The 26,227-nt window shown below is 41.1% G+C and overlaps 1 protein-coding gene across 1 annotated transcript in view; it reads left to right on the forward strand.

The window, feature by feature from the left end:
• The window catches only part of LOC134675247 (huntingtin), a 55,114-nt gene extending 29,250 nt beyond the window's left edge, over nt 1-25,864 (forward strand). Inside the window, exons 25-45 of the mRNA XM_063533464.1 lie at nt 33-420; nt 1,870-2,056; nt 3,369-3,507; nt 4,800-4,916; nt 5,521-5,586; nt 5,772-5,890; nt 6,626-6,757; nt 7,490-7,642; nt 8,069-9,101; nt 9,946-10,139; nt 12,605-12,751; nt 13,423-13,596; nt 13,991-14,139; nt 14,967-15,094; nt 15,902-16,047; nt 16,965-17,031; nt 17,477-17,670; nt 18,956-19,094; nt 19,802-19,937; nt 20,334-20,653; nt 23,058-25,864. Coding sequence (XP_063389534.1) covers nt 33-420; nt 1,870-2,056; nt 3,369-3,507; nt 4,800-4,916; nt 5,521-5,586; nt 5,772-5,890; nt 6,626-6,757; nt 7,490-7,642; nt 8,069-9,101; nt 9,946-10,139; nt 12,605-12,751; nt 13,423-13,596; nt 13,991-14,139; nt 14,967-15,094; nt 15,902-16,047; nt 16,965-17,031; nt 17,477-17,670; nt 18,956-19,094; nt 19,802-19,937; nt 20,334-20,653; nt 23,058-23,456 — 4,527 coding nt within the window. The 3' untranslated portion in view covers nt 23,457-25,864. The remainder of the gene's footprint in view (nt 1-32; nt 421-1,869; nt 2,057-3,368; nt 3,508-4,799; nt 4,917-5,520; nt 5,587-5,771; nt 5,891-6,625; nt 6,758-7,489; nt 7,643-8,068; nt 9,102-9,945; nt 10,140-12,604; nt 12,752-13,422; nt 13,597-13,990; nt 14,140-14,966; nt 15,095-15,901; nt 16,048-16,964; nt 17,032-17,476; nt 17,671-18,955; nt 19,095-19,801; nt 19,938-20,333; nt 20,654-23,057) is intronic.
• The last annotated feature ends 363 nt before the right edge of the window (nt 25,865-26,227 follow it).

Raw genomic sequence — 26,227 nt, forward strand, 5'->3', positions numbered from 1 at the left:
ATATAAATATACAATATGTTTTTCTATTTCAGACAACGTCGCCCCGCAAACTGAAAATCCGCTACCTCGCCATAACAATGGTCATCCTGCGAAAAATACTCGTTCTAATACCAGAGAGCGAAATACTACTGTCAATAAACTACCTCAAATCGTCCCACATTTCACCTCAATCCATATTTTTCAACGTCAAACCTGACGTGGACCCGCTAAACGTCCAAAATGTCAACGAGAACTGCGCGAATTTGTCGCCAGATGTCATTCTGGTCAGGTTTTTGTTCAAAACTTTGACGTTCGCTATAACTGAGGTGGATAATTGCCATGATGCGATTGAGCTTGGCGATGGAGAGGGTCAGAATGGCTTGCTGTATGCGGTGTGCGTGAATATTATTGTGCAAGTTAAGCATATGCTGCATTTAACAAGTAGGTATTTTGTACGTAGTTATGTTAACCTCTATAGTTCGTTTTTTTAGCATTAGAAAGAACTTAAACGAAGATAAGCGATCTTGACATGTCTTTTAATTGAAAAACGCTTTTATTAAATCAGTAACTATTCCTTATGAAAGCAAAAGAATATAAATGATTGTATTAGATTCATAAGTGTTACACATTGGCCGTAACTTATTTTAAAAATGTGTTTTTCAATTAAAAGACACATCAAGATTGTTTACCTTATTTCTAATGCTAAAAAAAAACGAAGTATATCCGCCCAGAGACCTATAAAAAGGTATCCTGTTCCATTTTAATTTAAACTTTGTGTTGACAAAATAAAGTTTCATTTTGCTTGGCAAGGTTTGACGTATGGGCAGCTAGAGGTTAAAGCTCCTACACACTATGCCGGCGGCCCGGCCGGCGGGCATGCCGCCATCAAGCCCGGCGGTATTTGAGCTGCCCGGGCTTGCATTACCTGCCGGGCTTGATTATGCCGGCGACATACCCACTCGGCAAAAATCGGCCGGGTGTGCCGCCGGTATTGTGCGTACGAGCCGTTATAATCACGTATTCTTACATCCAAAATCGTAATATTTTGAGTGGCTTATTATTACAAAAGTACTATGTTACATTCATTAATAAGTACATAAAACAGTGAGTTTACTTAAACATGCAGTCAACTCTTAGGGCTGATTTAGACGGCGTGCGAACTCGCATGCGATTTTAGTTACATTGCGGACTGTTGGTTACGTCCAATTCAACCGACCGATCAAAACCCGCAATGCAATGAAACTCGCATGCGAGTTCTCGCATCGTCTAAATGAGCTCTTATTTTTTAAATGTATTAGCTCACTTTGAATAGGTACCTTGCCCGCTTAGCAAGTTCTGTTGCTGACTATACGTCAAATCAGTGTTCCTAAGAGCCACTTGTACAGTCAGCCAAGAAAGTGGCCTACCACTTTTCGACTCTTATCAATCAGATGATACCTACCTATACTGCAAAACGTAATTCAAGACCAAAAAAAGTAAGAAAATGTTGCTACTGCAATAATTTGTTTGTAAAATAGTAAATTCCTTTTGACAAATAATCACGCTAAGATAATTTATTTATTAGTAATTTTACTCCCACGATTTAAAAAAAATCTTTTATTTATTTATTCTTGCATAAATACAAGACGCGCTAGTAAAAAGTGGCAACATTTTCTTACTTTTTTTGGCCTTGAATTACGTTTTGCAGTATAGAGTCAGATGGTATCAGATGGTACCTAGAGTCGAAAAGTGATAGACCACTTTCTTGGCTGACCGTACCATCCCATTAACCCGGGGTTAAGCTAAACCGTTAACACAGTGTCAAATTGTAACCATGGTAACTCCAGGTTTAACCGCTTAACCCCGGGTTAGAATGGTGCTAGTGGCCCTAATAGGTATATTATTTTTTAGGTGGCTGCCTCTTCCCCCTAACAGCCAAGACCGCTCAAAGCATCCTGCACAACGAGCAAAGCGGCCTCAACACGGGCCTGTACAGTCCCGACGAGAATATTCCGCTGGACCTGCTCAACCTGATATGCCTGCGCGCCGCGCACAGGACGCCGCTGCTGACTGTACACTGGTCGCACTTGCTGATAAGGTAACGTGACGATAAATTTTGGCGTATATTTTGGATTGATATAAATTATATGTTAGCACATGGATTGAAGCGTTGCTGGTGGTCTAGCGGTAAGAGCGTGCGACTTTCAATCGGTTGGTTGAATTGGACGTAACCAACGATCCGCAATGTAACTAAAATCGCATGCGAGTTCGCGCGCCGTCTAAATCAGCCCTTACTCGGGAAATCGTATTATGCGGGTTCTAACAATGCACATGGATTGAAGCGCTGCTGGTGGTCTAACGGTAAGAGCGTGCGACTTTGAATCGGTTGGTTGAATTGGACGTAACCGACAATCCGCAATGTAAATCATTTTTTTTTTTTAATTTAAAGCGTAAATTTTTCAATTTTTTCCTTTAATATAAAATTTGGAATCCGCAATGTAACTAAAATTGCATGCGAGTTCGCGCGCCGTCTAAATCAGCCCTTACTCGGGAAATCGTATTATGCGGGTTCTAAAAATGAGTCTTAAGCGAACAAGCGTAACTATTAAACATGTAAAATGTATTGAATACTTAAGTGTAAAACGGCATATTACTCGGGAAATCTTATTGAGCTGGTTCTAAAAATACGTCTTAAGCGAACAAGCATATTCACCGTGAAAATGTGATGAATTTACTAAATAGCCAAGACCGCTCAAAGCACCCTGCACAACGAGCAGAGCGGGCTCAACACGGGCCTGTACAGTCCCGACGAGAATATTCCGCTGGACCTGCTCAACCTGATATGACTGCGCGCCGCGCACAGGACGCCACTACTGACTGTACACTGGTCGCACTTGTTGATAAGGTAACATGAGAAGACATTTTGGCGTGTATTTTAGATTAATATAAATATGTTTGCACGTGGATTGAAGCGCTGCTGGTGGTCTAGCGGTAAGAACGTGCGACTTTCAATCCGGTGGTGGTTGCGGGTTCAAACTGACGACCGGTCTGGCCTAGTGGGTAGTGACCCTGCCTATGAAGCCGATGGTCACGGGTTCGAATCCTGTTAAGGGCATTTATTTGTATGATGATACATATATTAGTTCCTGAGTCATGGTTGTTTTCTATGTATTTAAGTATTTATATATTATATATATCGTTGTCTGAGTACCCACAACACAAGCTTTCTTGAGTTTACCGTGGGGCTTAGTTAATTTGTGTAAAAATGTCAAAAAAAAAAACTCCGGCTCTTTCTTCCGGCGAATTCTTGAGGAAGGTTTAGGTGTGTAATTTGTTAAGGCTTTGTGTAACTCGTGCGAAGCCGGGGCGGGTCGCTAGTGTTATTCATAATTTTCATTCGTTTGTTGCAGGCTAAACTTCCTGTCTCACAAATACTGGCAGAAACTGATCGGTTTCGCCCGCGACCTTCCATTGGGAGGCGGCGACACTCGGCCATCGCCAGCGAACGCGCTTCAAACCGCTTGCGTTCTGGCGTACTGCGAATATTTTGTAAGTTTTGATCAAAACATACATACAGTTAGTCATACTTACAAACTAAAAACACACAAGTTACTAACTAAACATTGCTGCCGCTCCTGGACGCTTCCGGTGCAAAAGTGCCCATAATACTCGTGGCATTGCCGCGCTATGGATGGCCTTTGCACCAGAAACGATTCGGAGCGGGGGTCCTCCCCCTTCTGCCTAAGTCTACGGCCTATGTCGCGCACCATGTTTTTCGCTTTTGTAAGTTAAGTTACCAGTCGCAAAATAGTAGGGTTTCCCTATATCCTTCTATAGTTATTTTATGCAAAAGTTCTTAAAATTCAAGGGCCTAAATAACCTTCCATTGGGAGGCGGCGACACTCGGCCATCGCCAGCGAACGCGCTTCAAACCGCTTGCGCTCTGGCTAACTGCGAATATTTTGTAAGTGACCAGTCCCAAAATAGTTGGGTTTCCCTATAGGGACCGTGCGCGTTGGAGGGTCTGCCATCTTGTGGCCTGAATCGGAAACATATGTACACATGTACATTGCCAAAGCAAGTGCCAACATTTACCGTTCTCGTCAGTACGTTTCCATAGTAGGCTCTGCCATCTTGTGGGCTACATTGGAAGCATAAACGACACCTATATGCCTCGCGCTAAAAATCTGACGGCTTCTATGCTGCCCTCTATTGTTCATGCACGGGGCCTATAGTATTTTATGCAACAGGTACATAATAAATTTTTAAAATTCAGCTAGCGTGTCTTATTTGAAATATTTGGTATGTTTGTGTTGGTGTGTAAAAGTCTGTGACAACCCTACTGCGTTACTTTTTACAGTCGCCATCAGATATATCGGAGCGGCCAAGGTGTTCACAATATCTGAACACGCACTCTAACGCCTTGACAATAGAGGCGTGTTCAGATATTTATGAGCACCTTGGCCGCTCCGATATATCTGATGGCGACTGTACAAGCTTTTATTTAGTTTCACCTGACCGTTGTCTGTCTGTAGTCAAATCTTGCAAGTTAAATTTGATCCACTTCCCGGTTTCCGATTGAGCTGAAATTTTGCATGCATGTATAAATCGGATGACAATGCAATATTATGGTACTAACGAGCTGATCTGATGATGGAGACAGGAGATGGCCATAGGAACTCTGTGATGAAACAACGCAACTTAATTGTGTTAGGGGTTTTTAGAATTGTCTCGATAAGTATTAGTTGTCTGTCGTAAGAAAAGTCAGCGATAAGCTTGTACCAAAAATGAAATTAGTACCAAAAACTTATTACACTGTGCTATTGTCATTATATTTTCAGGTAGAGAACGGTCTCTCGGAAGCGGTTCACCTGACGTGGCTACTTGTGAACCGAGTGCAGATCCTAGCCACACAGTACGCTGAACGCGTAGTGCAAAGCTTAGTGTTGAAAGTGCAGGTGAGAACGGCGTTAAGTTTACTTACATTAAAACCTCCTATGTTGAATTTGAGATCAATAAATATATTATTAGGACATTTTTTTACACAAATTGACTAAGCCCCGCGGTAAGCTCAAGAAGGCTTGTGTTGTGGGTACTCAGACAACGATATATATAATATAGAAATACTTAAATACATAGAAAACAACCATGACTCAGGAACAAATATCTGTATCATCGTACAAATGCCCTTACCAGGATTCGAACCCGGGACCATCGGCTTCATAGGCAGGGTCACTACCCACTAGGCCAGACCGGTCGTCGAGGTATAGTGTAGGTAATATGGTTATGGCATTGAATAGTCAGGAAACGCAACCGGGTCAGGCGTGGCTCACTACACGATTTCGTCGCGTCGCTACGAGTACACGCGGCCCACGCCAAGTTTGGTGTTTAGCAGTAGTCGTTGCCGCACACCGCTACGGAACGGACGCCTGCTCGCGCTAGCGCCACCTGGCGGTCATATCTGCCGTAATAGACGCGTTTTGTTAAAGAGTGAGCCTTCTGTACCTAGTACTATTATTTATTGTGTGGCTTGGTTCTAATAGTTTTTAAAAAAAATTGCAGGAAAACGCAGGGGCCTCTAGCTTGCTCTTGCAATGTGTTGCTGCGCGCTGTCAAGGGTGTCTCAAGGTAAATTTTAGCAGTTTTTATTTATTTGAATTCATATTCGTATTTGTCATGCTACTTTAATAAACCTCAGTACTTTTTGTACAGAGACTGACTGAAATAGCAAGACACGTTCGTACGTTTCCGTGAAAATACGATGGAAAATAATTATGCACTACATCTGTGCCTACCGTAAAATTTGTTTACAGGACGAATTCGCTCTAAACATATACAAAATGCTATCGCTATGCCACGAGACCCAGTCCGGGGCTCTAGTGTTCCTCATCTGTCGTATTATCGGCAAGCTGGAGCCCGCTGTTGCTATTCGGTGAGTATCCTTATGTTGATTTAAACTTTCACGATTATTAAACATTATTACATTGCACAACGGGACTTAATGGCGTATTTAAGTTTTAAGATTTACCTCCGATGTTTCGAGGACGGCGTTGTCCCCGTGGTCTCGGAGAAGACTGGCTCAAGTTGACGTCAACATCATCACAACATCCCTAGCCCTATCCCTAGTGCGCAAAATGTTCAAACTGATAAACAAGACCAAGTGCGGTTAGTTCGAAAAACTCGCGTGGCTACAAGATGTCGCTTAACTTTAAACTCGGGGAAATCAAGCAAATATCCCCTTAACTTTTCATAAAACCAAAATCGCATAATCTGACAGATGGATTTACCCGAGTTTGAAGTTAAGCGACTCTATTTATCGATATAGGAACTAGGATTCTAGATGCGTAATTAATTGAATTATGCCCCCTAGATATTTAGTTATTAATTCTATTGTGATATGCCTATTATGTTAATTTTTTCAATAATTTCAATTTGAAAATCAGAAATCAGACATAATTTTTTTGCATTGATACAGTATGGGGACATTTTATATTTATTTAAATTTATGATTATAATGATGAATTTGCACGCTTGCATGCAAGCTAGGTACAAGATCTGTAACACCATATATTGTAACATCCCCATACTGTATCAATGCAAATAAATAATTTCTGATTTCTAGAATCCAAGGTCTGTTTATGACATGTTATGACACGATATATTTTAGGTTCGCAAACCTGGCAATAGAGAGATGCAGACTTCTGAAAGACATGTCCGTCGAAGATATAAACGTGCAACTGACTAAAGAGGACGTTCAAGTGGCTTTAGAGATGCTGCAGAGAGAGAAGGTCCATGTTCGGTAAGTTTACTGTATTTTTGGCAGCATCGGTTTCATGAAATAATTGCTCTAAGCTCCGTCTAGAGGATTCCTAGTCTATGTACTCGCCGGCGCACCCCCGCCCCCGCGCCGGCCTGTCAGGGCGCGCGACGAGCGGGGAAGCGTTGCGAGCACTAGCGCCTGAGGAAGGACCCCCGATGGGCCCGAAAAATCGCCAATAGCGACTAAAATTACAAGTGAGTGTAATCGCTTGCGCCACCTTGCGGTCATATCTGTCGTAATAAACGCGTTTTGTTAGAAAGTGAACCATATGTACCGAGAACTATTATTTATTCTGTGCTTACGCTAAGACGACTGAAGTGTTGAAAAGAGAAGCCATCACGTATTTGGACATTTCACGAGTGCTGCTTTTTAAGCTTTATAGCGGCCGCTAGCGGCGCGGTTGCCGCTTGAATGTACCAGAACGTAAGGACTGGGCAATACGAGTAGCTGTATTTAGAAGGTGTGTGTGTTTTATAACCTTTAGAACGTCAAACGGCGCATCCATTTGCCGCGCCACTGACGCCACGGGGGTAAAATTTAGTTTTGTGAATAAATAATGCCAACCTAAAAGTGGGGTGTTTTTCAGTAGGTATATTTTCATCAAAAAACGATCAACGTCAAATGCCGTCTTTGGCGTCGACGTCACGATTTTGCGTTGACGTCAATTGCCGTCTGTGGCGTTCAAAAGGTTAATATTCTGGTCTTTTACAGATACTCTTCGTTAGTAATGGAACTAAATTCTCTGGCGTCAACGGTATTCGACTTGTCCCCGCTGGACCTGTCCCAAGACCGGGCCATCAACCCGCAGTACATCGTCACCACCAACGTGGACGACCACTGGCTCGCCAACCAGGTTAAAGCCAGGTCAGTTCCATCCGTATAACCATGCTTTAGGGTTCCGTACTTCAAAAGGAAAAACGGAACCCTTATAGGACCACTCGTGCGTCTGTCTGTCTATCCGACCATCCCCCCCTCCCCTTTATCTCTGAAACTACTGGGTCTAAAATGAAACCAACCAACCAACCAGGTTAAAGCCAGGTCAGTTCCATCCATATAACCTTGCTTGTACCTTATACCTTGCTACATAGCGTTGAAAAAACCCGGAATATATGGTAATATTTCAAAACGGCTCGTTTTTTTCAAGTTTCTTTCGAAAAAAAAATGCATTACCAATTCCGCCAGCTAACCATCCGTCAATCAACGCGAATTTAGTCATTGCAACTGTCACAACGTCACTAGCGACATCTGCATTCTAAAGTTTACAACCTTAACACCCTATTCCGATTTCAGATGCTGTCAAACCAACTGCGCTTTACCGAAGATATCCAAGCAAAAGGAGCTTGCTTCGCTACTACTAAATCTGTCAAAAGACGAGCTGTCAACTGTCATCGCGTGCCCAGAATTTGACAGGAAATTACTTAGCACCTTCTTCAAACTGATCTGTGATAATTATCTAAAAGAATTTCTGGACGTGGCGTCCGCTTGCGAACGCAAAGAGTTGGAGCGAGACAACATCCGAGAACAGAGAGAGATGATAAAATTACACGAAGAAATGATATCATCAATGGACAGTAACAAATTGAATGTGGTCAACAGTTTACAAGTTTTCAAAAATCGTGACAAAGAATCAAAATCACAATTCTTCATACCGGTTAATGAAAAGGAGAAATTCGGAAATTTAGAATTGACTGATGAGGACACAGAATTGATTCCTCCACAGATGTCTGAATTATATGAAGTCGCTATAACCTCCTTTGACAAAAGTCTATCTGAAATAATAAGACTATTTCCTAAGCAAAATCGGCCTTTAAGTCAATCTGAAAACTTTAACCTAACTGTAGAACAAACTATAGATAAATACACAAGAAGATGCCATCAAGTATTTCAAGATAAATTATTCTATCAAGAATTCATTACAGTCCAAACGATTTTAAAAGGATTCCTAGAATCCATGCAAAGGACTTTGACTCTTATAGACGATACTGACTGCGACTTATTAGAGAAATGTATAGAGAGCATATTACCAGGATCTTTAGCGAAGAACATAGCCATTTTTTCCGTGATATCTTTACAGTATTTGACGTTTTTGATAAAGAATAAAAAACTTGTAGAGAGTCCGGTGCATACTGATGTATCATTCAGAGCTAATGTCACCGTGACAGATGACGTTGTAGTTGATAATGTCATAGTTTTGACAGCTGACAATGTGGCGGAGGCTTTGGGCTGTAAGGAGATATGGAGTGGGTTGAATTTTGACAGTAATGTCAATAGGACGCAGTCTGCGATCAGTTGTTTGTACGCGATTGTGAAGTATCTAGTCAAGGTATGTTTTTATGCATTTATTTGTCGACCGGTCTGGCTTAGTGGGTAGTGACCCTGCCTGGGAAGCCGATGGTCCTGGGTTCGAATCCCGGTAAGGGCATTTATTTGTGTGATGAACACAAATATTTGTTCCTGAGTCATGGGTGTTTTCTATGTATATAAGTATGTATTTATCTATATAAGTATGTATATCGTCGCCTAGCACCCATAGCACAAGCTTTGCTTAGTTTGGGGCTAGGTTGATCTATGTAAGATGTCTCCCTAATAGTTATTTATTTGTAAACCATTTTAAAAAGAGCGCTAATGTAGATGGCGCTGTACGGCTCTGTACATTATGCGATGAATCTGGATGTCTAAAGATGTTAAACAATTCGGTAACCACAAACAGCGCCATCTATTTTAACTGTCAAATTCTGGGACATGAGTTTTTCGATTTTGCATCTGTGTATAAGTATTTTCCTTCGTATTTTTACGGAAACGTACGAACGTGTCTTGCTATTTCAGTCAGTCTCGGTACAAAAAGTACTGAGGTGGACTGAAGTAGCATGACAAATATGAACGTTTCCGATAAAATACGATGGAAAACATTTTTTGAAGTGAAAACTTCTTTAGCGGCGCTGTGCACTTTTTGTGATGGGGAAAAATGTTAAACTCGCGACAGGCCACGTGACCGACAGATTCGACAGATTGAAAATTCGTAAGACGGACACGTGACCTGATCGAAAAACTGTTACAATGTCATTGAGATTTCACTTCTGCCGGCACTCCCGGAGTGCAACCCCTTGTTTTTTTTGTTTTTTTTTTATATATAATGCACTACATATGTACATTATATATTTTTACAGGACACCAAACCAATAACACTAAATAAATATATAACGACCGACGAAGACCCTAAACCTGACATAATCATCATAGGAGACAAACTGGTCACCCTAATAGAGTACTGGGAATCGAACTTGTGTCCCGACGGAGCGAGTGCAGTGCTCGGCAAATGCTATAGGAGACCTATTGAGAAGTTACTTGTCAGCCTGGCTAGGTAAGTTTATTCATTCGATTTTCTGGCCTTAATCAGCCCTTAGAATATTTATTTAATTGATACAAATATTTGCCGTACAGTCAGCAGCAGATATACCTGAGCGGGCAAGGTGTCCAAGAAAACATATACACTTCAATCGTCACAAAAATAAGGACATCTAAGATGTCATTTTCACGTAGGCTTTCAGTTCGTCACAAATACCTTAACTTCCGAGTTTTTCTTTAACACATACACCCTTATTTAATCACAATGACAATAACGGTTAAAAAGTCAGTGATAACTAAGCAATCAAATTCAAGCTGCTGTCATTAATACCTACACGCACTGCCAATCACGTACGTCAGCAGCCAGGGTGCCACCAGTTGCTAAGCAGTTGTTATTTCAATGGTAACTAAGCATCAACATTTTATCTGTTTAACTTTAAAATAAATACTGTAGCACTACGAATTGACACCTCCTTTCTTAAAGAAGTATTTTATCGTTAAGTGTCAAACTTATACAATAAATAAGTAGGTTCTACTAGAATGATCGGTTTTTTTATTTTAACTGTCATATGCAGCTGTTCTTCCAAACCGTTGATCATATTATATACCTTTGTTAATATATTTATTTAGCCCACTTATTGTAGTAAAATATACTATACAGGGTGGCCCATTTAGATCGGCCAGTATGGGAAAATCTGATACTATACGATATACACCGATCTCTTCTTAGGAATCATGTCATCAATTTTAGTAACACGAAAAACTGCATTCATACATTAAAAAAAATGTGTACTCAGCTCGGGAATCGAACCCCGAACGTTTTGAAAAATAAAACTAAGACTATTTATATTTAGATATCGATTGTGTAGGTCTTAAGCAATAAATGTTACTATGAAACATGATGTCTGAAATTAATAAAATGCATTGTTTTCATATCCTTTAATTTAATTTAGTCAGTTTTCGAAGAGACCAGCCATTTTTAGGGTTCCGTACCCAAAGGGTAAAACGGGACCCTATTACTAAGACTCTGCTGTCCCTCCGTCTGTCCATCGACATCCGTCCGTCCGTCCGTCTGTCACCAGGCTATATCTCAGGAACCGTGATAGCTAGACAGTTCAAATTTTCACAAATGATGTATTTCTGTTGACGCTATTATAAGTAACAAGAAATACTAAAAACAGAATAAAATAAAGATTTAAGTGGGGCTCCCATACAACAACCGTGATTTTTGAGTAGTAAATATCAAATGGTATTCCGCACAGGAGTAATCTAAGTAACGCCCACTGCGGGTTCAAACCTACAACGTCCTGATAGAAAGTCGTACATACGCTACATGTGACATTATCTTCAAAAATTATATAAACTAATGCGAAATTAACATAAAACCAGAAGACACAAATTAATAATAGAAATGAAATCCAAAAAAAAACAAAAAGCTGTAATCTCTAGGTGCGTACGACTGAGATTTGAACCCGCGGTCTCTGCTTTGAAAAGCAAACGCCTGTTACTGAGACCACGACGTGCCTTGACAATTGGCTCTAAATTCGGCTTCAGTTAGCTTTTGCTATGTGTCATTCGTCTTGACGATTCTGTTAAAAGAAATAGTTTGCAGTAAGTTGACCGAGAGGCTCCTGTCAAATGGTTGAAGGGCAAAACGTGAGATAGATGTATGTGATGACAAGACTGTACTGCTTTCGATGATTGTCAAAACGCTTTACCTGAAATTAGCATGGCTATCTTTTATTCAATATTCGACCATACTTATATGCTTTAAAGTCTATTTTTCCATATTGTTCAGATATATTTGACACGTTGACCGCTTAGATACCATTGGTTTTTTGACAGCTAAGGTATCAATGACTTGTTGTAAGTGTAGAAATTAATGAATAGCGACTGTTAACATATTTGTGACACGTTGAGCGCTCACAAGTAAATACTACCATGACAGTCAACAACTTTTTGACAGTTTAAACGTTTACCTCTCTTTGAGCACCTGGAGTGTATAGCGACTTCTGCTGCTGACTGTACATAGAGGCTATTCCGAAGTATTAAATAGTAAATCAGTAATTTCTCCGTAATACTGTGGCGTTTGGTATGAGACTTTGTAGGTACATAGGTTAAAAATACCCCAATCGACACGTCCTATTCATCTATGTCCAGAGGGCAGAGACACGTTGTATACAGTATGTAAATTAAGCTCAAGCTCTTTAATGAATGAGTCACACTGAGAAACTTTTACTGGGCTGGCACCAACCCATTAATCGCGAAAGTAAATTGACTCCCATAGAAAATTTCAATGTAAAATGTATGAAACAACCAAATTTTTTTTCACGATTTCGGGGTCGGTGTCATAGTAAAAGTTGGTCGGTGTGACCTACACATTAACGGGTTTGAATAAATGTTTTTCGTTAGTTTACATACTGTATTTTATTTTGTATATCGAAACAAATAAAACATATTTCCAAATGCTCATCTTTTCAGACTGGACATAGTAAGCAACATGGCGCTCATACCGCCCATAGCCTGGTCTTCCGTAGAAGTGGTCTCCAAGAAAGACCAGCTCCAGAAGATCGACCTGCCGCTCCAAGCCTTCCAGGATATGGACGTTTTGGAAGCCTTCTTATTCAGGTCAGTAGCAGGCGTGGCTCACTCCGCGATTTCGTCGCTTTGCTACAGGTAGCTAAAAGTACATCCGTTCGACCCCAATTTTGGAGTTTGCCATAAGCCGCGCGTGGCGCTGTCGCCACCTAGCGGCCATATCTGTGCTGATCGTGACAGACGCGTTTTGTTAGAGAGTGAGTCTTCTGTACCTAGTACTATTATTTATTCTGTGTCAGTAGTAGCAGATCAGACCGACCATGATGAAAAATATTACACATTTATAACACACATACTAACCATTCTACATGGCGTTTTTTGGACAACTAGCCATATTGTGCGAATTGATTAGGTAGGTCACACTGAACAACTTTTTCTATGGGTCCAACCCCGAAATCCCGAAAAGGAAACTGGCCTGCCCATAGAAAACGTCGACATCCACTCGACCAAAACGTATGAAACGGGCAAAAAAATATTTGTGATTTCGGAGTTGGTGCCATAGAAAAAGTTGTTCAGTATGGCTTACCTAATCACCTCGCACAATATGGCTAGTTGTTCAAAAAACGCCCTGTATTATTAATTTCCAGCAATATATTTATGTATTTAAACTTTATTGTACAAAATACAAAAAAAATAGAAATAGGCGGACTTAATGGCAGACTCTCCAAGTCGCTATATTGATAGACTCGTTCGTATTTCAGGGTGAACCTAATCGGTTGGTCGTCAAAGAAGCAATTCGAAGAAATTTGGGTGGTTCTCCTCGGCGCGCTGCAGGGCAACGGCGGGCATTGGGCCGTGCGGGGGATAACACAGTTGCTGACCGGCGCTAGGTGCGCTAGACACGTCCCTAGAGACATGGGCAGGACTAGCCGGGGGTGAGTGCAGTTTAACAAAACGTTTGAAATTTGGGTGGTTCTCTAAGGGCAACGGCGGGCATTGGGCCGTGTGGGGGATAACACAGTTGCTGACAGGCGCTAGGTGCGCTAGACACGTGCCTAGAGACATAGGCAGGACTAGCCGGGAGTGAGTGCAGTTTACCAAAACGTTTGAATTTGGGTGGTTCTCTAACGGCGGGCATTGGGCCGTGCGGGGAATAACACAGTTGCTGACAAGCGCTAGGTGCGCTAGACACGTGCCTAGAGACCTGGGCAGGACTAGAAAATGTAGGCGCGAAAGGTCGGTCTATGCAAAATTTGAATTTCGCGCTTTTTTCTACTGACATAGTGGGTTTGCCGCAGTATAAGTAATACATTGTGTTTTTGTTAACAGAATCCACCGATTGCGCAACATTCTAGTCGGCACTTCCTTCTTCTCTCAACTGGACAGCATCAACTTGGAACGGATCCCGCTTCTGAACGATGACGCGCCGAGCTACCATTGTGCAGAGTACAATGCAGATTACCTCAAACTGGCGGCAGGTAAAATAGACTTTATGTTGTAATGGTTAAGGCAGTAAATAGCTTGTCACCGTATTTTGAAAGTGATCCCACTTTTGAACGATGACGCGCCAGCTACCATTGTGCTGAATACAATGCTGATTACCTCAAAATGGCTGCAGGTAAAATAGACTTTATGTTGTAATGGTTAAGGCACTAAATAGCTTGTCATCTTATTTGGAAGAGATCTACTTCTTAACGATGACGCGCCGAGCTACCATTGTGCAGAATACAATGCTGATTACCTCAAACTGGCTGCAGGTAAAATAGACTTTATGTTGTAATGGTTAAGGCAATAAATAGCTTGTCACCTTATTTGAAAGAGATGCCACTTCTGAACGATGACGCACCGAGCTCCCATTGTGCAAAATATAAGCCTATTACCTCAAAATATCTGCAGGTAAAATCAACTTTATGTTGTAATTGTTAAGGCACTAAATAGCTTTCACTATAGTTCGTTTTTTTTAGCATTAGAAATAAGGTAAACAATCTTGATGTGTCTTTCAATTGAAAAACACATTTAAAAAATAAGTTAAGGCAAATATGTAACAATTATGAATCTAATACGATCATTTATATTCTTCTGATTTCATAAGCAATAGTTACTGATTTTTAAAAAGCGTTTTTCAATTAATGAATATGTCAAGATCGCTTACCTTCTTGCAAGTTCTTTCTTATGCTAAAAAAAATTAACTATAGCATGCCGCGTATCACAACCAATGCCTTCCTCAACATTCATTGGGGAAAGCTATAAACTGCACCTACAGCATCAGTTAAAGGTCGAAGTAAATGTGTATTTTTTTTCGCAGACATAACAGACTACGCGCCATACTTCGTAAGGAAAGAAGTGAAGCGTGCTAGAAAGAACAGAGACGTCGACGTGAACAGCTGCTTGCAGCTTCTTATGGATGTTACTTCTCAGATGCTAGATCCTAAGGTAAACATTAAGAACGAGTTTACTTATTAAATTAATACATACATTTATTAATTTCCACTACCTAAAGGTTGTCTGGAAGAGATCGCTTTTTAGAGATAAGACCGCCTGTTGTTTACTTCTTGAGTTGCTGTATTCATAGTATTGTTTTCTGTATTGAGGTGTGCAATAAAGAGTATTTGCATTGTACTATATGTCGGCGGCCGATCGTAGAATCAGGCAGATCATGAGATTCCTAGGCATATCGTGAAACGTGAAAATCATTGTCTCGTTCCCTGAGTCTACTATATCTGGACAGTTTTCCCTTCGGGCATCTGAAGCAACCTAACGAACCTATCCTACCTATCTATTGGACTACCGTCACAGAATAAATAATAGTACTAGGTACAGAAGACTCACTCTCTAACAAAACGCGTCTGTTACGATCAGGACAGATATGGCTGCTATTAGGCGGCGACAGCGCCACGCGCGGCTTATAGCTAGTCACCAAAATTGGTGTGGAACGGATGTACTTGTAGCTACAGCAAAGCGACGAAATTGCGGAGTGAGCCACGCCTGCTACCGTCAAAACATTACACAGCAACTTTATAACGCTGACGTGTATATAAAAGATCCATGACATAATGCTAATTTTGGTTTTGAATGTGGGCTACTAAAAGGCGATTAAAATATGTGCCCAAAACAAATAGATTTAATAGCGCATTGTAATATGCCTACTTCAATAAACTATTTTTTATCTTTATCAGACGAAAGTCTAGGCTTCAATCTTCAACGATTTTTCCTCGCTCATCAACGATTTTATCTGTTTAGGCACCAACAGGCTTAGCGACCCGCCTAGCCCTACTGACCAGCCTGATCTACTGCAGCGACGTATACAGCGACGCGTCTCAGTGGCGGTGCGGCGCCGCGCAGCTCATAGCCCTGAGCGGGGCGCGGGGCGATATTACTCAGTACAGGTACTACCATAGACTAGGAATCCTCTAGACCGAGTTTAGAGCAAGCATCCATGCCAAAAATGCGGGGGTGCGCGGGACGAGGTGAGCGAACTCCCGTGCTGTGATTGATCCGTTCAAAGACACGGATGTCACACAAAGACACTGTCGACTCGAACACGGAGTAAAATTACCGTATGCGTGGCAGAGGGAGTAGCGCGACTATGCTCAGTCTGGAGGATGTTTTATCTGTGGGTACTACTAATAGTATAATTGAATAACATTTGATGTACAAACCATCTACAATAAGACAATACTTCAACACGCCAACGGAGCGACAGCTGACGTTTACGAGGCTTCATAATACACTTCACTAAGTACTTACAGGTACTATTATATACATGTGTAGCCTATAGCCCTGAGCGGGGCGCGGGGAGATATTACTCAGTACAGGTACTACTAATAATAGAATTGAATAATATTTTATGTACAACCCATCTCGTCGGGTGACAACCAAAAGTCACTAACTAACAGTACTAACACCATTAAAATTATTGGACAATAAACCGTGTTACACGTGTAAGTTAGTGACTTTTGCTTGTCACCTGACGATAAGACAGTACACGTCAACGGAGCGACAGCTGACGTTTAAGAGGCTTCATGATACACTTCACTCTGTAGGTACAAGTACTACTATATAGGTGTAAAAGTGTGGTAGCCTATAGCCCTGAGCGGGGCCCGGGGTGACGTCGCTACCCCGCGTCGGCCCCCGCCGCCGGCGCGGGGCGGGGGGGGGGGGGGGGGGAGTGCGGCGGCGGGGGGACGTGGCGGTGGTGCGCGGGGTGCCCAGGGGGGGGAAGAATATAACAGAATAGAAAAACGTTTATTATGTGCCATGAATTACAAATGTGTTATTAGTGTTATTACTTATTATTTTGCAGTGCGGCCGGGAGAGCTCTACTCGCCGCCATGCAACGGGCGTTGTGTGTGGAGAGGCATGATACGCAGGTATGCTATATAGTATATATGTACAAATAAAATCCCGGTGAGTACAAACTATAATGAAAATACAAATTGGGCTTGTTAGAACCATGAGTTTGGGCTTGTTGGAATCGTCTCGATACTCTCGAAAAAAAAATTACCGTCCAAAGAAACTACAGTTTTAAACTGTCCTACTTATCGAAACCACAAAATTAATAATAGTACTAGGTACAGAAGACTCACTCTCTAACAAAACGCGTCTGTCACGATCAGCACAGATATGGCCGCTAGGTGGCGACAGCGCCACGCGCGGCTTATGGCAAATCCCAAAATTGGGGTCGAACGGATGTACTTTTAGCTACCTGTAGCAAAGCGACGAAATCGCGGAGTGAGCCACGCCTGTCGAAACTGACATTTGTAACGAAGTTTGTAGGTACTTATTTTTCATACTAAATGTAATATTTTTCAACAGGAACTCCAAACAGTCCATCAAAAGCTCCTGAAATCCCTGACCTCCCCGTACGCCCCGCTGCGTCAGGCGGCGCTGCAGGGATGCCTGCTGCAGCTCAGCGGCTCGCGGCGGGTCGTGGCCGCGCCGTCGCCCTACCAGGAGCTGGTGACCCAACTGGCGCATCACGTGCGGACTCATCTGCCACATGACACCAGGTCAGTTGTGGTTGAAACCACACATGACACCAGGTCAGTTGTGGTTGAAACCACACATGACACCAGGTCAGTTGTCGTCGAAACCACACATGACACCAGACCAGTTGTTCTCGTCTAAATCACACATGACACTGGTGTCATCCTCTGGCAGCTATCGCAGTAAAGCTTTGGTTTCCTAGGAAGCGGTGCCGTCATATAGCGGACGCAAAAAGACAGCCGTCTTTACGGTGACGACATGTGGAAAGTTCCACGGCGTCATCACAGCCATCAACGGCAAACGAAACGTATCCAGCGGGCGCAGCACGGTTCCATTTTTATCGACTATCACTATGCGCGTCCCTTTCGCACTTACATACTTGTTAGAACGTGACAGATATGGTGACAAGGGATAAAAACGCGACCGTGCTACGCCGCCTGGAGAGAAAATTGACGACCTTGATTTAGCTTTAATAATTTACATGGAAGATGAACTATCATCAGAAGATGAAAATAATCGTAGTGCGGAAGGTAATTTATTCAAATCGCGTGGTACAGAAGGTGCATTTGAGATTTTAGTAGAAATGGCTTCACTGCTATCGAATAACTTAAAAAGTTCACGAAACTATCGACACCGTTAAGACGGCCGTCATGCAAATGGCGGCACCGCTTTTTGACGTCATGGTGTCAATCACCGCTCTCTAGGAAACAGCGCCATTTGGTTTACATAGACAACGTTCTAGTGACGTTATTCACCGCTGTATGACGGCCGCTATATGACGGCACCGCTTTCCTAGGAAACCAAAGCTTAACAGAAGACAATATTTTATCGTCTTATTTTGTATAATAGTTTTATATAATATTAACCCTAATTTATAAGTTTAGTAACGTAACCTCTACACTACGACCAATCAGCCACCTTATGGCCTCGTCGCTGAGGGTGATCAGGTCTTCTGGAGGACCGGCGACATAGCGCGTTATAGGGCAGTCTTGGATGATATGCTGGATGGTTTGGGCTTCCGCGCCGCAGCCGCAGGCCGGGGAGTCCACTAGGGAATGCAAATCGGTTATTTTTTGTATGGAAATAACCGCGGTTTCGGTTAAAAACCGATTATTTCCATACAAAAAATAACCGATTTGCATTCCCTAGAGTCCACCAACCCACAGCGGTGTTTGTAATAGGCGCATCGACCGTGGCCAATTCTATTTGTTTCTATTTTTACAATATGTTTGCCATACGATTAAATACCTGGATGGCCTTATGTCTGAAATAAATGATTTTTATTTTTTTTATTACATTTTGTTTCAGATTGTCCCTATACGAACAGAGCCTCTACTGGGCCGTCCTGTTCACACTGATTGAGCTGGGACATCCGGACCTCATAAATATCGCTGTGGATTTCGTGCTAGCGAAGCCTAGGCATTACTGCATAGATCTAGTTGTCAAGGTAACTCAATTATACCTAAATGGCCTCCTAGCCTAAAGAAAACACGCACATGGATTGCAAAAGTCTGCGTAGGGGGCGCCACTACCACTATCCATCGCAATCTGGGGGTCTACCGCGAAACAAGAAAATCGAAATTTCGTCATCTAACCTCTCTATCACTCTTGCATATTCGAGCGATAAAGAGGCAGATAACCAAATTTCTATTTTCGCGTTTACCGGTAAGCCATTGTTAACAAACCGCCTTGATCAATGTCAAATTTTATTGTCTGTGATAACTTGTCAAGAAACATTTTAAGGCACAGTATGTATTAGTTACTCTATGGTTTACTAGCTAGCCTAGTGCTGCACTCTGGCGGCAGAACATTGCAGTGATACCCCCTATTGCACGCGCATAATTATTGAAAATGTAACCAGTGGCGTAGCTAGCATGGGTGGCACTCGGTGCGGAAATTGTGCGTGTCACCCCAAAATTGTAAAATATATTTAAAAAGATTAATTGTAATTTATGTTAAATAGCTCAGGATTTACTCCATCGCTTTCATTTTACATGATTTAACGAATTTTTATAGGTGGCACTACTGATGTTCACGGTCGGTTGTCACCCCTAAATGGGTGACACCCGGGGCGGACCGCCCCCGCCGCCCCCTCCCCTAGCTACGCCACTGAATTTAACTATGTTTGATTCATTTCTTTTATATTTATTTCAGGGCATATCAAACACAATCCGACAGCAGGTGCTGCCAAAAGAGCTAAAAAACAATGTGATAGAGAAATTGTCGGAAAACACCAAAAAATATTCGGAGAGACACGCCTTGATGATTCTGATGGTGCATCTGTTCTCAGGTATGTCCCCATATGTGACGTTCCACGGCAAAAGGTACCTTTTGGCGGCTGGCGCTTACGTTGCATAGCGCCGCAATAATATTGGAGCGGGGTTAATAATATATGATCTAGTATTATATGATGTGTGATAATACCATAAGCGCCAACCGCTATAAGGTACCTTTACCCGTCGGACGTCACATATTATGCTACGATCATGGCAAACAAGCATACTGACCGTCTTATCCTCTTGAGACTCAGCAGCAATTGTTTAATTTATTTTATAATGTAATATTAGCATAAACAGATAAACCTTACACGCTAACACTTAGATTTCATTTATATTTACTTCTTAACTTATCTTAACATTGTTTTGTTTTCGAAATGCTGAATTATCAAATGTTAACTAATTTTCAGCCGACAACAAACTCCTAAGTCCAAAACTGACCTCAGACGTGTCGAACATGGACCCAGACATCCTAATGAACTCAATGGAACGCATTACCCTCCTCTACAAACTCTTGCGCAAATCCGAAACGCCAGAGACCAAGCAAATAATAACGAATGCACTTAAATACTTCTTGAGAGAGACGCTACCGCCCGCAGCGACGCTCAGTCGAGTTGTGATCGAGTTTCTCGAGACTTGTAAGGAGAGCGAGAGGGAGATGATGGCGGTGCTTAGTGAGAGGGGGAGGGGGATAGAGAGTGCGGTGTTGAATGCTGAAGTTGTTTTTGAGGTAAGTACAAACAGCACTTAACTGTCCATGTACCTTATGCCTTTTGTAATAAGGTTTACCGATGGACAGTTGACAGTGTGGGCGAAAGTACTTATTGGATATCAATATCATTCATATTTGCGGGGTTCTAGCCTAGTCAGTGTAGCTCGGCCTCCAAAGCAGGAGGTCCCGGGTTCGAATCCTGTGTAGGGACGGGAGTTGGAGACAAGTGATAACAACGAAAGTCATAGATGAACTCTCTTTATTTGGAGTACGTTAGCCTTATATACTAGAGATTACACACATATAAACATTAGTACTTACGTGCTATACTTACACCTCTACACCTCCCATTCACAAGAAAAAAAAAACTTTCATATTAGGGAAGGTTTTTTTTTTTTTTACTATTATACTGATTTATACAATTTCGTTCTGTTTTTGTGAACGATATCTATTTTTCCATCTTTTTCTATTTCTACATTAGGCGTTAAATCTCTTACAACTACATAGGGTCCCGAATACAATGGATCCATCTTAAGTCGATTTTCATTTTTAATTAATATTAAATCATTTTTCTTATATGTTACAGGATTAATATTTTTGTCATATTTTGACTTACGTACTATTTTACTCTTAATTAAATTTTCCTTGGCCTCTTTTTGAGAAAGTTGTAGTCTGTATCGTAACTCACACGGATAACTATTATGATTGTACAGAGGGTCAACTTTAGTTAATAAATTGCTTGGCAAAGTGCACTTTTTACCAAACACTAGTTCGTACGGGGTGTATTTAGTTTCGGAATGGACTGAAGTATTATATGAAAATGACCAATAAGGGAGCCAATCACTCCATGATTCTGGGTGACAATCGGTTTGGATGCGCAAAAAGGTAGCCAAATGTTTGTGGGAATTTTCTAGCGAGCCAATACTTTCGTGGTGGTAAGCTGTAGATTGTATTTTATTGATTTTGAGTAAGTTACAAACCTCCGTCATAACGTTAGAGATGAATTCTGTACCTCGGTCAGTTGCAATCTCTAAGGGAATACCATACCTAAGGATAAAATTATTTACTAATGCTTTAGCTACTTCCGTTGTCGTTTTAGTAGTCAGTGGATACGTCTCTACATATTTCGATAACTCGCACTGTAGAGTTAAAATATATGAATAATTATAACTATCCTTATCTAGGGGCCCTAGGTACTAAATCTAAATATATCTTATCAAATGCTGAATCTGCAGTGGTCGTTATGACCATTGGTTCCTTGGTGTAACACGTGTATTTTTGTTTTTTACATGTGTTACATTGCTCTACATAGTGTTTTACGTCGCGTTCTAAACCCGACCAAAAGTAATATTTTTTAATATTATTTATCATTCTCCTTGTACCTGCGTGGCCACTCGTAGGTAATAAGTGAAAATCGTTAAGTATAACTTGTTTGTCATCATTGTCAGTTATTTTTATAACATCTCTTAATATGCATAATGACGGACCGGTCCAATCCTTTGTTTTATTTATTTCTTGCGCTAGTTTATTAACAAAAACATAATTATTTTTACTTTTTATTATATATATTCGCTCGACATGACATGTCTTGCAGAATACCTCAAGTTCTCTCACAAAGTCGGCTCGCGATATTTGTGATTGAGCGTGTGAGTTTATATAAATTGATGGTGTGGCCGTCGACCTGGTGTTTCCCATTTTCACAATTTCCACTCAAAAGTTCGTACTAACCATCTGTCCCATTTATGCGAACAAAGGTGCAACGTTCGTTGACTCACGCTCGGTCCATAAAAGGTTTTCACGCACTACGAAGTGTCAATGACACGGCCCAAAAGAAATTATTGCAAAAACACAAACATACAAAAATATGTCCATTGCTTCATGTCAGAAGCTTATTTAGAATTTGTCCCGCACATTTTATTTAATTGTCCGAACTATTCCGCGGTATTTAACACTAAAACACGCGCTCACCGCGGCTACTGGCAGGATCGCCATGTAGGGACGGGAGTTGGAGACAAGTGATAACAACGAAAGTCATAGATGAACTCTCTTTATTTGGAGTACGTTAGCCTTATATACTAGAGATTACACACATATAAACATTAGTACTTACGTGCTATACTTACACCTCTACACCTGGTAAGGACATTTATTTCATCCTCACAAATATTTTTCCTGAGTTGTAGATATTTTTTTATGTATTTAAGTAAATCTATTATACAGGTATTCCCGGCGACAAGCGAATATAATGCATTTAAAAATCTTTGAATACAGTTTTTTTAATAAAATGAGCTAACTTATCTAAGCATTGTATATACCGTTGTCTAGTACCCACAACACAAGCCTTATTAAGCTTACTTATCGCCCTATTCCCACAAGGCAGGTTTGTATAAAATTGTCCAATATGTATTCTTTTTTTTCTCAGGTATTCGAGACATCAGTAACCCAAGACCAGCTCCCAGTCCTCAGCGGCTGGATCTTCGAGGCGCTCTGCCACTTACTCCACGGCAAAATATCTCCAAACCTCCTCCCCTACACTCTACTAACACTCCTCGTCTCCGCTTCGTCCACCAAACACATACGCAAAATCATTCCTCTATGCTACTACATATTAAGGCTAGGTTTCCACAGATGTGCTGATGTTGATTTCGGGTATTTTACTGATTTTGTAAAGTGTAAGGAGGGGATGAGTTTTAGTGATAGGAGGTTGCTGTGTGTGGTGGCGAGGCATTCTGGTTTTAGTGGGGGGCAGTTGGAGAGGCTGAAAGAGCTTTGTAGTAGTAATGATTGTTTGAGCGATGTCCTGATGTGCTTGGATGCTTAAAGGACCGAATTTGCAGCGTGTATAGTGTGTAGCTTTCAAATAGAGCTCGACGGCTAATCCTATTGTCTATTGTTAAGTAAAACCGCACGTGCTACTTATCTGCAAAATAGGGTCTTAATTATTCTATTTGGCACCTGAGCGCGGGCTAGTCCAACGCTCTAAAAACCAGTGTAGGTGTGCTCTCCGATAACGCGCCTTTGTTACGCATCTCGATGACACATTTTAGACTGGTTCTGTAGCGTTCGACTCGCCGGCACTCAGTAACCGAAGTACGTATTTTTTATGCAGGTGGTAGTGGCACTTGGCACGAGCGGTTTTACTCAACAATAGACAATAGGATTAGCCGTCGAGCTCTATTTGAAAGCTACACACTATACAGTCAGCAGCATAAGTTGCACAGCGGGCGAGGTGTTCAAAATTACATTGACAAGCTCTTATTATCTTAACAATAAAGTCGCGTCAAGATCATTTTGAACACCTCGCTCGCTTAGCAATTTCTGCTGCTGACTGTACGCAGTGGCTAGCAGTTCAGTAATATGGTTCTCAGATTTATATCAATAGGTTTAAAACTACTGTAATATCAATGTGGCTAATTCCGTCATAGGGGTTATTCCGTCCTCTAGCGTTTTTCTCGAACAACTAACAACATTATTAAATATATTAAGAACGGGTCACTCACGTATTTTAAGTCGAAAAACGCTCGACAATGATATAAAAATAGTAAAATCATTTATCCATATATATATTCATTTTTTAGATAATTTTATACGTGTTTACTTTGAGTTATAGTCGTGTGTCGATAGATGGCAGTAAATTTACAGTGACTACAACATTTACTATGACAGGACCCCTCTATACTATCTATTAATTTTGGTTTCAGCAATCAAAAGCAAACGGTTTTTTACGTTCGGACGTACGTTCGTACGGAAATATACGTTCGTGGACGGAATAGACCCTATAACGGAATTAGCCACATGACCTTATGCTCTTATTTCGAATTTTAATGCAATGTGATGAATGAAATTGTGAAGGCATTGGGCATGATTTTCGAGATACATTTTAATTATTTGTACCTATACCACGTATTGTTTACTTTTATTTAGTTATTTTAACCAATTGTTAGTCTCTACGTTCTTAATATATGAAAATATTGTCTGGAATAAATTAATTTCATTCATTCATAAAAAGGTGCCGAAACGTAGGGGTAAATTGAAAATTAGATACTTAATAATTCCATTTGAGAGATCCTACCTTTTTTTAAAAATGCTTATACATAGTGTACATGGTAATAGTACAAATTATATTGAGTGAGGTTCTTAAAATAGGGGTAAATAGCAAAAAAAGGTTGAATAAAAGAAAGATAAAACACGTTACTATGAATGTATTTGTCTGAATACTCTAAACATAGATCAATCTAAACGTCGTTTTAGTGAAATATATTTTTAAGAACATAATGTTTACATAATTTCAACGTTAGTAATGGCTTCCAAAGCGATACAGAAATGGTTACGAGTATATTGTAAAATTTTAATGACCTCCTTTATTATGTAGTATTTTATGATTCGAAGGATCATATTAATTCAAGAGATTCACTCACACAATTATAGTTCGTAGTTTTGTAACAGAGCCCGAGCTAATCCTATTGTCTATTGTTAAGTAAAACCGCACGTGCCACAACCACCCGCATAAAAACCTGCGTACTTCGGTTACCGCGTGTGCCGGCGAGTCGAACGCTACAGAACCAGTCTAAAATGTGTCATCGAGATGCGTAACAAAGGCGCGTTATCGGAGAGCGCACCTACACTGGTTTTTTGAGCGTTAGACTAGCCCGCGCTCAGGTGCCAAATATAATAAGTATGACCCTTTTTTGCAGGTAAGTAGCACGTGCGGTTTTACTTAACAATAGACAATAGGATTAGCCGCCGGGCTCTGTTACAAAACTAAGAACTATACCAATACACCTTATAGAACAAAATCCCCGTCGCGTCTGTCTGTTTGTGTGTAATTATACATAATATATAGATGGTCAAGCAAATCTTGTCAGTAGAAAAGGGCGCGAAATTCAAATTTTCTATGAGACGATATGCCTTCGCGCCTACATTTTTCAAATTTGCCGACTTTTTCTACTGACAGGATCTGCTTGGCCAGCTATATGTTCGCGATAAACTCAAAAACCACTGGACGAATTTTCATGCGGTTTACACCCATCAATAGAGTGATTCTTGAGGAAGGTTTAGTTGTATAATTTGTTAAGATTTTGTGTAACCCGTGCGAAGGCGGGGCGGGTCGCTAGTATGCAATAAGTTTGTATGCTTGCGACACTGGTGTATGAAATAGTATAGGACCCATTCATTGATACCCAAAATACGAAACATCCAGTTTTTGAAGGTATTTGGATGGTCCTGAAAATATAAAAATTTTACCTTCCAATAAAATTATTATTATGTTTCCTATCCACATCGGATATCTTCATTGAGAGAGTAACGCGATCGTTGACCAATGATGCCGCTAGCGTCTATGTAGTCGCTCCGCCCCACGCCGTGACGTAGTTCCGCTTCCACTTCCTGCGAACCGTTGCTCGCTTCCCGCCACTCGCCACCGCCATGTCATTGTTGAGGAGAAGTACCGTCGGCATAAAAGTAGCCTAGTAGCCTGCCAGGAAGGCATTACTCAGATATCCGATGTGGATAGGAAACATAATAATAATTTTATTGGAAGGTAAAATTTTTATATTATGTGTTCCGTACTCCACATCGGATATCTTCATTGAG

This window comes from Cydia fagiglandana, chromosome 21, assembly GCF_963556715.1.
Source record: "Cydia fagiglandana chromosome 21, ilCydFagi1.1, whole genome shotgun sequence".
NCBI classification, from domain to species: domain Eukaryota; kingdom Metazoa; phylum Arthropoda; class Insecta; order Lepidoptera; family Tortricidae; genus Cydia; species Cydia fagiglandana.